Source organism: Chenopodium album, chromosome 4 (genome assembly GCF_948465745.1).
Source record: "Chenopodium album chromosome 4, dcCheAlbu1.1, whole genome shotgun sequence".
Classification (NCBI taxonomy): domain Eukaryota; kingdom Viridiplantae; phylum Streptophyta; class Magnoliopsida; order Caryophyllales; family Amaranthaceae; genus Chenopodium; species Chenopodium album.
Window position 1 is genome coordinate 11,086,861 of NC_137837.1, and position 12,424 is coordinate 11,099,284.

The 12,424-nt window shown below is 32.9% G+C and overlaps 2 protein-coding genes across 2 annotated transcripts; one reads left to right on the forward strand and one right to left on the reverse strand.

Annotated features, from left to right (window-relative positions):
• Positions 1 to 277: 277 nt before the first annotated feature.
• LOC145628898 (zinc finger CCCH domain-containing protein 43-like) lies at positions 278 to 7,457 on the reverse strand. Its single transcript, XM_081681330.1, has 8 exons — positions 7,131 to 7,457; positions 6,151 to 6,522; positions 5,993 to 6,067; positions 3,564 to 3,680; positions 3,108 to 3,419; positions 1,379 to 1,645; positions 1,022 to 1,264; positions 278 to 782 (listed from the first exon to the last, which is right to left on the reverse strand). The coding sequence occupies exons 2-8, from the start codon at positions 6,472 to 6,474 to the stop codon at positions 558 to 560; spliced, it is 1,563 nt and encodes a 520-aa protein (XP_081537456.1). The 5' UTR covers positions 6,475 to 6,522; positions 7,131 to 7,457; the 3' UTR covers positions 278 to 557.
• A 4,319-nt stretch (positions 7,458 to 11,776) lies between these two features.
• LOC145627639 (S-protein homolog 1-like) lies at positions 11,777 to 12,163 on the forward strand. The gene has a single exon (XM_081680003.1). It carries the CDS (start codon positions 11,777 to 11,779, stop codon positions 12,161 to 12,163), a length of 387 nt encoding a protein of 128 aa, XP_081536129.1.
• Positions 12,164 to 12,424: the final 261 nt, after the last annotated feature.

A 12,424-nucleotide genomic window follows, 5' to 3' on the forward strand; every position in this document is an offset into this window, starting at 1 on the left:
TTGCTTGATATATTACATTCATCATCGGGCAGACATTAGCTTGTTTTTGAAAGAAGTGATTATATTCAGGATGACATGAAACACCGACGAACATACTTATATAGTTAAGAGTTAAAATGACCAGCAGCCAATCTACACACAATTCAAGATCACAAGTCAGCCAGATTTCTTTCTAATCTACCTATTGATTTTACCTTGCATCCCATATTCAACTACGGGTATATAATATTGACCAGTACAACCTGTAACGACTGACAAAAGACGAAAGTGAAATGAGTAAACTGAAGTATTTTCACCACTATACTCTGATTCAGCAAATCTTAAAAGCATGTAACATCGATTAACAGTTATCTGTATAGATGGGATCAGTATATATAAATAAATTGTTTGCTGATAGGGGTATGCAACTATGCATTCAGCAACCACAAAAAGTTGTCAAATTCCTCAAGTTAACAAGTATGTAGGTGCAACTTTGCAAAATCTGAAGACGGCATCCTTTCTTGATAGTGATGCCAGCAATGTTGCCAAAAAAACAAAGTTTTGCTCATTGGAGATCATCACATTACCCAGCCATCACCCCAATCTGACTCGACGTTGTCACCGGCTGGAGATTCCAAATTAGTAGCAACTTCAGGGTTGGGTGAGCTGTGATCTTGATCAGCAACTGGAGGAATGAGAGCAGCTGAAATTGCAGGCGAGCTGTTATCGGGATGATGAAACAGACAATTTCGGCCATACTTGCATGTACCTTGCAGCTCATAGTTCCGGCAAACTTTGCTACCCTGATGATGGCAAAAGTTAAAGCAATTGTGAGCGATATTACATATACGTATTAAGTGAAAAAAATGAACTAATGAAGGAGATTTGATAACATATTGATACAATCATACAATTGACTACTATGAAAAGATATCTGCACAAAGATCTACACTTAAGAGTTCCATTTCAACAACAGAAGCTGTCAAAAAAGCCACCAGGTAGCAATATGTTGAGAAATAATCGTTAAAGTTAGGGTACATACAGGTCTTAGAGGAAGGCCTGACTCATTGAGAGCACACGGAGATGATGTAGACATTCGGTCCCTTGGATGGTGGTATCTACACGCAGATTTAAATTTACAATTGCCAGTTTTCATGAAGAATTCACACTCTGGCTGTCCAGGCCGTTCTGGGTACTGTCCATTCTGCATTTGCTGCTGCTGCTGATGAGATGTTCCGTTTTTCCTTGGATTGCCAGGATTCAAATTAGAAAGCTCAGGGTTTTTCTACAAAAACCAATTACAATTTCATTAGCAAACTAGACACAATGATCTAGTATCAAAGTTAAGAAAGTTACAGTAGCCAGCTATATTTGTATAGAAGGAAACAGTAAGACATACAGATTTAGAGTAGAGGCCTTTTGAGGAAAGCAGCGGCAGACGTAGCTTAGAGTCCTGACTTACTGGATGGTTATACCTGCAAGCAGCTCTGTATTTGCAGTCTCCAGTTTTCATGAAAAAATCACAATCAGGTTGCCCTGGTCGTAAAGGAAACTCTTCCGACTGTAGTAAGTGCTCATAATGTGTTGTAGGATCTGCTTTCTTAGAGAGGTTGTTTACAATTTGATGCGGAAGAGGAGTCTTTTTTGCTGACAGAGAAAGGTTGACCTGGGCCAGAAAAAAGTAGACGAAAATTAATGAAAAGCTACTTGGCCTAACAAGAGAGTATTTGCCACTAATTCACTCTTCAGACAATAAAAATTAAAAAGTACTTGCATTGAAATGCAAGCCAGGATCACTAAGAACTTCAAAACACAAAATAAGACAAAGGAAACACAGTAATCTTGTGTTTAAAACAATTTGATCCTCAGTAGCTTAATTACTGTAGCTGTATGCTATCCAGCAATCATTGCAGTTTGTACTAACTACCAAAGCAGAGGGTGTCCTGGCAAGAAATTGAGCACCATACAATAATAATGTTTTTTTTTTCAGTTGAAAGCAAGTATGGAAGCAAAATGACAAAAACTCAAATCAGTTACAGCCCTAAAAAGAAAACCAAGAGGGAAAAAAAGGATGCGCATAAACGTGATACAGAAGAAACCATATCCTCGAGGGAAAAGACTAAGGAGTCAAAACCCCAATACTCAAATTCCTTTGTGGTGGTGTAATGTGGTCATGTGGGGTTGACCTAATGGTGATTGGGCCTTAGCCCATCAAAATTTGGGGGTAAAGAGGCTTTCGTGAGTTTCATCACAAGTAATTTAGGTCTGACAGAGGTAGGATATGTGTGGCCATCATTACCTATCTCCAAAGAAAGCACATGTGTGGTGAAAAGTTGCACTTTCTCAGAAGATCTTAAAATATATGGTAAGTTTCACTATCAAAGAAAACCGCCGTAGGCAAGGTAAGAAGTAATAATTAATGCAGAACACTTACCTAATGTGGTGATAAAGAAACTATTTCCGATTTAACCTTACCTTGATACATAATAAGTTAATAACTACCTATTATTTCATGTTAGGAAGAAAAGGATCAGAAAATTATATAAGCCATGTTAATCAAGTCCATTGTATTTCAGAAGTCAAAGAATTGAAAATGTTACTCCATAACAATGAACATTGGCCTCAAGCATTTCTATTATTCCACAATAAAAAAAGAACAATCACGGAGTATTCCATAATATTTCAGTGTCAAAAATTATGAGTATTTAAACTCATCAGAAAAGAACATAAACAATAAGCCTCCAAGTAATTTTAAATCAAAAAAATGGTGCAAAGATTTATATTCTAATTTTAAACAACCAAAAAAAAGAGAGAGAGAGAGAGAGAGAGAGAGAGAAGTGAACACTCCATATATGCATCCTATGACAGAAGTACAGGGACTAGCTAACAGAGGTGAGAAGAAGACTGTAGTCGGGCAAATTTGAGTATACATTTCACCTCTCAGCAGTTTGCAAAAGCAAAGTTTTAAGATTAATTATCAAAACATGTAAAAGATGTTGGTACAAATGTGAAATACTTGAAGTACATTAAGAACAAAGAGATGTGCCATGCTTTCATAGAGAAGTTAAAGAGATTTTTTAAAATACTCATATGCCTAAAATATGTGAGAAAGGTCAAGAAGATTGCACCTGATCTTGGTTCCAACGAGCATTTTGAGGCAATGCTTGGTGATAAGAGCTCATTCCAGCATAAGGCAAACCATTCATTGAGCTTAGGCCATTTGCCAAGTCTGGGATACCCCGTGCTACCCCAGAAGTTTGCAATGGATCACCAACATACATTCCTGAAAAATTGTTGCCACCTCTTGCATATACACCATTACCCAAGGAGTTTCTGGCCTCAGATTCTTTCGAAGCAATAGGATCAGGATGATGGAATCTGCAATTAACTCCATAGCCACAGGAGCCAGTACGCAAGTAAAAGGTGCACTCTTGCTCCGACTAAGGTAAATTATAAGGGGGGAAAAAAAAGGCCATTAATTTCTCAGTTTGTGAGGTTTAGTTAAAAGTCTCTGAGCAGTGTATACATTGCTTAACACAGGAAGCAAACTTGGAATCCAAATAGCAACAAGAATATAGTCTTACCGGTCTAACTGGTAAACCTAGAAAATTAAGCTCTGGACCTTCGTTCTCAACTTTCTGTGCAGAGTGATTATATCTGCAAGCATCTCCATATTTGCATCCTCCCGGTGTCCGGAAATACTATATAAAAAACATATATATTATATTAAATAATAATAACAAAATAAAAGATATAGTGAAACAATATCTAAAGAACAATGCATCAAAGGTAGCATAACATAGCTTTATTACATCAAGTACTCAGAACATTGCTAATTAAAGGGGCGTGATTGCGAAATCAAAACCTCAACAGATAAGATCAAGACTGACATTCATATAGGGATACCTATGCTTGCATTAGAGGGAAAAACAGTAGCCTCATCTTCAGAGTGATGTGATTGTCAAGAAAACAATTACAACACGTGATTTATTATGCACTATATTGAGAAACTGGACATAAGAAAATAAAATTTACGATAACAATTGCTATAGGTTTGTGCATTTCTGCAGTAAAGGATAAAATAGTTTCCTTATCCACAAAAGGAACATAAATTCCCTAATTAATACGGAGTAATAACAAACTCAAACCACATCTAGTCTAAGGTGCTTTAGGTTTGTGCATTTCGCAGTAAAGGATAAAAAGTTTCCTTATCCATAAAAGGAACATAAATCCCCTAATTAATACAGGAGTAATAACAAACTCAAATAACATCTACTCTAAGGTACTGCTTTAGGTCTAGTTATACATTTTACATCAATGGACTATAGTCAAATAACATTTCTCAAATTTGCATCTTCTTTGCTTACCCAAGCAGTCAGGCAGTCACCAGTTCCAGGTTTGGATGCAATATCACTAATAATGATGATACTTTTACAAATTGCTTTATTGAGCATGCAATTTCTAGTGCAAGCATGTTAAATAATTAATAAATAATCAATCTAGTATGACTGTATAAAGCCAGCAATTTATATCCAAATAATTAAATTATCCAATAGAAACTAGCGATTTTAATAATTGATAGGTTAAATCTAATTATTTAGAGGATTACTCTGTTGCACAAGAGCCAGTTAGTCCAGCCTTAAAGCGTAAAGATATCGTAAATTGACTGCATCAACTACATTATTACTTAATCTAAAAATAAAAACACTTACACAGTTACTCATTCTTCTTCAATGAAATTCTAGCAAAAAACCTCCACTAATTCCTATCTGTAATGTGCTTCATATAAGAATTTAGGTAATATATATGTATCTTAAAAATAGTTTCACAAAACAAAGACACTCTAACCATGACGTATATATTGTTTTCATAGAAAAGGTATACACCAAAAACATACTTTCTCTGCTTATCTAATATTGCAACAAGGGCAAGACACAGAATTTAAGATGAGGAGAAAGATAGAGATACATAAATATAGGGGCCACGTGATGAGGAGAGAGATAAAGGGAAAGCTTTTGCAAATATAATAATGTTGCAACATTTGTACAACTACCTAAAATGGTAATTATTGCAATATTAGGGGAGCCGAGGAAGTATTAAACTTGCCAAGTAGTGTCCAGAACAAAGTATCCAACATCCATATCTATGTCTAAGTTTCAAGGACCTAACACAAGTTGTTGAGATTATATGGATAGTCACTCGACATTTTTTTTAACCTCTTTTCTCTTTCATTATCTACCCTATAAGGATATAGATTTGAGAAGAGTGTAAATCTAACATGGGTTTAAATGCTCCGGAAAGAATTAATACAAAAAAGGAACTTTAAAGAGGATAAAGGAAGAATGCAGGAGTAAAGAAGCCTATAGTTCCTCAAATTGCACTTTTGAAAGTCACATATCATAATAATTAAGAAAATGAATACAAAAGGTCATTATTATGCAGAATGACAAACCATAACCAAGAGCTCAAACCCTCGAAGAATAGAATTGACCTGTATCATAGTGCTAAACAACATTGCTTTTGTCTTAAAACTTCACTATAATTTGTCTCAGGGTCTCCCCTAAACAAACACATACGCACAAGCTCATACACAAACTATATATTCCTTGAAAATACCAGCTTGCTTATGACATTAACATTACTAACAATCTTAAATTACTCCCCAAAAAAAAAACATTTCCCAAAAACAGACATTAAGAGGTTCGCTTTCAGACAATTTTCCTAGAAACATTATTTTAAGCGAACTGTAGGCCCCACAACTTAACTCCGGATAATACTTAGTTAGAGTAGTTGCTCTGGCAATGCAACTATTATAACATAACAATTGATAAAGTTTATGCAAAAAATAAAAACATTCAAGCATACTTAAACAAATCATGAACAAAACTTCTCCTATCAAGAACACATGGTAAGAGGTCAAAGTCAAATTAAACATCTTTTTTATTCTAAACGAAATCTACGGGATAATAAAATACTAAGCATTCTTAAAATAATGTATATAAAAAGCAACAACCTTGCAATCAATCTTCCCAGGATCAACAAATGTTCCATTGTTCTCCTCAATTCCTTTCTCCTGGTCCAGAGCAACCTAAAAACAACATAACAAAAGAAATCAACATCATAAAAACGAATAATCGAAACCCGAAACAAAAAACCCCAAATCTAATATACCTTAAAACCCTTCTCGGGAGGGTGATTAAATCTACAATTTTGTCCAAATTTGCAAGTACCCGTCTTCAGATAAAAGGTGCAATCAGCAGCATAAGACCTCAAAGGGTATAAATGTAATTTCCCCTCTTCTTCATCTTGTTCATTTTCTCCACCTTCAATCTTCACATCAACCCCATTTCCTTGCAAAACTACACTCTCAAACTGCTGTGCAAGAAGCTCTTCCTCAGTAACTTGTTCATCCCAGTGGGTCCCACTTGGAGAAATCCCTAATTTAATTTCATTCTGGATTTCAATAGATGAACTGATTTCTTCACAGGTTCCCATAACTTTCTCTCTCCTCTTATTTTTTTAACAGAAACCCCAACAACAACACTGAAAATCAATGAGCAAGAAAAACAGTACCTAGTTATATAATAAAAATATAATATAAAGTGGGGATATATAGTACCATATTAATAGCTACTGTTAGGTGTGAAAAATAAATGAAAAAAAAAAAAGCAAGTTTATTTCATCAGTGGAGATTCTCACAAGTGCCGCCTTTTCTCTAATTTTTTTTGTTTTCATTTCTACTTTATTTTTTCATCTCCAAAAGTACAATCAAAACCCATCAATTTTTTATTAAAAATATTGAAAATATTTTTTTTAAAATTAAATTGCAATACAGTACAGAAAAACACCTCCTTGGCTTTTTTTTTTCATCAAAAAAACCCAAAATTAAGAAAAAAAAAATTGTAATAAAAAATTTGCAGATGAGATAAAATCAAATTTCAGAAACATTCAATTTATACTCATTTAATAAGACTGACTGTTTTTTTTTTTTTAAAAAAAAAATTATCGAAATTTTAAACATTAAAGTAGCGAATTGCAGAAGCGATAATGTTTAATCCCTAAATAAATTCTAAATTTCAGAAAAAATTAAAAATTTTAATCATCGCTAAAAACAACGTAAGCGATTAAATCAGAATTCTGGAATTTCATACCTGATGATGAGATCAAACTTCAGTGAGTGAAATTGGAGAAGGTAAACCACATTGTGAGAAACGTCACAATTCCCAAAAAAATCGGCGGAAAAATTAGGACAATAGAAAAGAGAATTTTAGGGTTAGATTGGAAGAAGAAAAAATCGAAAACCCTAAAAAATTGGGGAAGAAATGAAATGAAATTGACGGAAGCAGAAAAGAGAATCTCTAAAATACGGCGAGAAATTGTGAGGAGAGAGAATCTGATTGGGTAGCAAGCTCCACCATCATCCCCCACTCTTTTAAGTGTACTCAACACTGAATTGTGTTTTTTTTTTTTTTTTTAATTTATTTATTTTATTTACGAAATTAGTGAGAAAATGTTTTTTTTTTTAAGTGTTTATTAATTTACTGTAGTTGCGTCATCAATTTTATGGGCCGAGAAAGGGAGAAGTTAAATTCTGCAGTGGTAGTGGACCCTATTATCACTGTTTTCTTAAAAGCCCATGTCATTTTCCACTTTTTTTAGAACAATTTTCCATTTTTCTATGAGCAATTTTGCTAGATAATGCTAAAATGCAAACTAATTTTCTTATATACATAGGGCATGTTCTCATACGATTATTTTCATTTCGACTCTAATAGTTTAGTTCAATTTAGCTCTTAATTTCCTTCTCTTATAAAATATTCATTTCAATTCAGTTTAGTTCAGTTCATCTCATTTCAATCAATGAGAATAGACCCGTAATTCGGTTTAAAAACAATTATGTATTTCTCACAATTTTGTATATGTAAGCTCAATTTTAAGGTTTGATATTTTCTAAATTTCTACTAGTATAAAACCGCTAATAATGTACTCGGTTCTACATAATTAAGGCTAAGGAGCTAACCGATAAGGGATAATTAAATTTGAATGTAGCAACGAAAAGGTTAATTGAGTATCAGAGAAGATTAGATGAAGGACTGTTTCTCAAATATATATTTTAAAAGTGTACAGATATGAAAAGAATGTACCCTTAAAAAAAGAAAAAAAAAATACTACAAGAAGAATAGTTGTCAACAATAAATATAAATAAAACATTGATCTTGATCAAACCATCCAGCAATGTATATTAGTCAAAATGTATTAAATTAGGGTTTGTTCTCATACGATTATTTTCAGTTCAGTTCAATTCAGCTCTAATAAGTTTAGTTTAGTTTAGTTTAGTTCAGTTCAGTTTAGTTCAACTCCTAATTTCCTTCTCTTATAAATATTCATTTTAGTTCAGTTCAGCTCAAATAAATTCAGTTCAGTTCACCTCTAATAAGTTCAATTCAGCTCAGTTCAATTCAGTTCATTTCAGCTCTAATGCATGTATAGTTTGGGAAAATTATACTTCCCTATTTAAACTTGGTTTTAAAGGTCCATTGATATATTTTTGAATCAATATCAGATTAAACCAAATTAAACAAGTTGTATGTATTCAATCATTAGTATATTTTGGGGAGACAAGATATGATATCAGCAAAATTCAATCATGATTATCTATTATATCATCATGATTTCCTTCCATATATACTTTTATATTTTTTTTCCCCATTATGATACCTGTAGAGACCTAAAAATGTCTCCCCGAAACCAAACTTAATGATGAAAAATCTTGTTCGGTCAAAATCAGTTCACAAAATAGTCAACGAATCTGTCCTAATGTTTAGTCAAAGCATAATCCAATTCGTATTTTGGCCCGAACCTTTTTAATCTATTTCATATTATTTATTAATTGAGCCCGATCAATGAATAATAAACCTAAATAGCCCAAAATTATGAAACGACACTTAAAAATGTTGAGCGTAATTAGGTTAAAAATGATTTGGAGGCAAATTAGGAAATCCTCTGCACCGTGACATGGTGCCAAGTGCTGTGCGACGGTCGAAATTTCCACGTTGCGGCATTCTTTGCCGTGTCACGATACACATGTCGTGACACGGGATTTCCCCGTGTTTTCTCCGCGTACCTTATTTCACGTGTTTTATCTATCTGAATCATTTTAGGGCAAATAGTGTCCCGCGTCACGGTAATATACACCGTGTCACGACAATTAGTTACCGTGTCGCGGCAAACATGCCGTGTCATGGTGCCCCAAATTAGGGTTTTTATCTTTTTAGGGTTTCGTGTGTTTCCTCTACTCATTTCCTCTATAAATACGACCCTCATTTATGCAATTCGGGGCATCAAGTAATCTCTATTCTCTCTTCTATGCTCTAGCCTAAACACTAGCTAACCTTATTATCTCACACTACTTCCCCTAAGCACTTCAAGGAGTCCATACTTTACCCGAGGTTCCATCCTTAAACCAAGGCGTAAAAGGTAGAACTGTTTGAGGGTTTGGCCCCAAATCAACTCTATTTAATTTAATTTCAATTATTGTTTTATTGATTTCCTTGAAGTTACTAATGCGTTTATTATTTTATAGTTGCAAGCAAACACAATCAAAGTAAGGAATCATGTTCCTTTTATTTCTATTATTTTTCTAACGATTATTATGCTTGTCATATATTAATTGTTGGATTATTGTTGAATTGCTTCCAATATTAATGTTGATTTTATTATATTTATGATCACCATATCGCATGTTTAAAGGAAATATGTAATTGAAAATCACGCCTAATAAGATAATTTGAACGACCGTTTTAGGTTCCTCTTTAATCTAGTTGTTAATTGAAGTGATCACGATATTTTAGAATTATGTATTGCATTAATATTCAACCAATTTAGCCTAATGTTAGTTTGGAACAAATTGAATATTTTGTTTGTATGCCTTTGAGATCACAGGAATACTTTTCACTATAAGAATCAAGTAGAGACCAATACGGGCGAATGTGACTCCATGACTCACTTCGTACCATCATCCCCGATCCTCCTTTAATTTCGTGGTTCCGAACCATATGGAGTTAGTAATCTCATGGATTATGAATGAGATGTAACCTTCACGGGTCAATCGTTGTTACCTTTCGTTGTCCCTTTATCGTGGTTGTTTTTTATGATCCGTGAACGGTTTACAAGTTCCTTAAAAACTTGTTGGCGGCTCCCTAAATTATTTGTCCCTAATTGTATATGTCAATTCCCACTTCCTATGAGTGCCAAACATATTCACACATGCTTAACGTAGGCGCACTTCAAAGTTCAAACGACGCCTACATTGCCTTTATTCTTTTATGTTCTACTTGGTTAATATTGATTCGCATTTTACGAAATATTGAAAAATGTGAATGTGTGTAAGATAAAGTAAGGGCGTATTCTCATCAGATTAGTTTCAGTTCAGTTCAGTTCAGCTCTAATAAGTTCAGTTCAGTTCAGCTCTAATAAGTTCAGTTCAGTTCTGCTCTAATAAGTTTAGTTCAATTCAGTTCAGTTTAGATCTAATAAGTTCAATTCAGTTTAGCTCAGTTCAGTCAATAAGAACAGTAGGCCTTAAGAAAGAATAAGAAAGAAGATATAAAAAGGTGGATTTCTATAAGGAAAATGAATTAAAGTAAGAGAGAAAAATTAAATTATATAATTATTATGGGATTTAAAGGGTAAGATGGTAAGAAGTATATGCTAAAAATATGATAAGTAAAGTAAGTAGAACAAAAAAAGGGGCTAAAAATGAAAAGTCAACCGAAGTGTGTATTTATGGAGGAAGTCACAACTTTGTTTATCAAATAACAAATTCGTAAATAAACCAACAAATATGCTCACTTATGCCCTGTTTACTTCACCTTAAAAAAATACTCCCTCCATCCCTTAATACAAAGCCTCTTTCTAGCATTTATTACTCATATAATAAAGAGAAGGATGCTTTGTATTAAAGGAAGGAGGGAGTAATATTCAGTAAAAATAATTCCAGTTCAGTAAAAATAGGTTCAGTTCAGCAAAAATAATTCCAGTTTAGTAAAAATCAGTAAATTTAAAGAAGAAATGTAATAGAAATTCAGTAAAAATAATTTCAATTCAACAAAAATAATTTCAATTCAGTAAAATTAATTTCAGTTCAGTAAAATGATTTAATTTCAGCAAAAATAATTTCAACGTAGTAAAAATAATTTATGTTCAGCAAAAATAAGGTGAAGTGAACTAGGCTTTATCACAACGTTTCCATAACAATTGTATCAACACATGTGGGGCCATTTTAATAACAAACGATTGATTTATTTACAGCGTTGCCACTTAATTATTAAATTTTGTTTATCAAGGTAATAATAAACTTTATATTCCTTTTTTATATTTTCTTGTATTTATGAGCTTTTTTAAATAATACATTAATAGAATTAAATATTATAGAAGCATATATGGAAGGAAATCATGCTAATTTAAAATAAAATCTTGATATCCTATTAGGGATACAACTGTATATTATTGTTAATGTTACAAATAATAGTGATCAATTCATATATAATCCCCCATGATTATCTACCATATATGCATGATTGCTTTTGATATATGTTTGAATTAATCTAACCACTATTTATTGGCTTGTTTTGATAATTAATTGTTAATACTACAAATAGTGCTAAAATCAATGTTAATGCATGTACCATTCCTAAAATTTGTTGGGAAAAATATCATTTTGAAAACCTCAAAGAAACTTTAATCAACCATTTCAAAAACAATGTTGAAAAGTGTATTAGTTCTAATATTGTTCTCGATGGTGATCGATCAATCATTTGTTATGGGTTGGGGTGCATTTTCGGTTGATTATACGGTGGAAATTGAGAATGGAATAACTTCTGATCTTAATGTTCATTGTACAAAATATGGTGCAAAAACCAAAGATCTTGGGGTTTCTCCAATTACTCCAAAAACTAAATATAGTTGGACTTTTAAGTCTGCTTATTTTGTATCTATACACTACGAATGTAACTTGAATTGGCCTTTTCATGGTGAGGTACAATTTATAGCATTTGTGGATAGCATCAAATTTGTCGATGGACGTTGTGGTGGTCGTCATTGTATCTGGAATGCTACTCGTGATGGAATTTACTTGTTCAATATTAAGGATAATGTTTATAAGTTCATCGGACCATGGGTTTGAATTTAGTACAAAAACTATATAAAACATATGGTTTATATGTTTTATAAAATCTATAATAAAAGTTGTGGCGTTTTAATGTCGTAATTCAAATCAAATATCATTTTTTAGAGACATAATCAAAATAGTGCAAGGGTTCTGTTTTGTGTAAGAATTAGTGTTTAGCTTATATCTCATTCTTTTTAGATATGTTTTGCTTGCATCTCTGCTGCATCACCTATATCGATCCCTAAGTATTTTAAAAGTGAATTTTTTTAATAATTT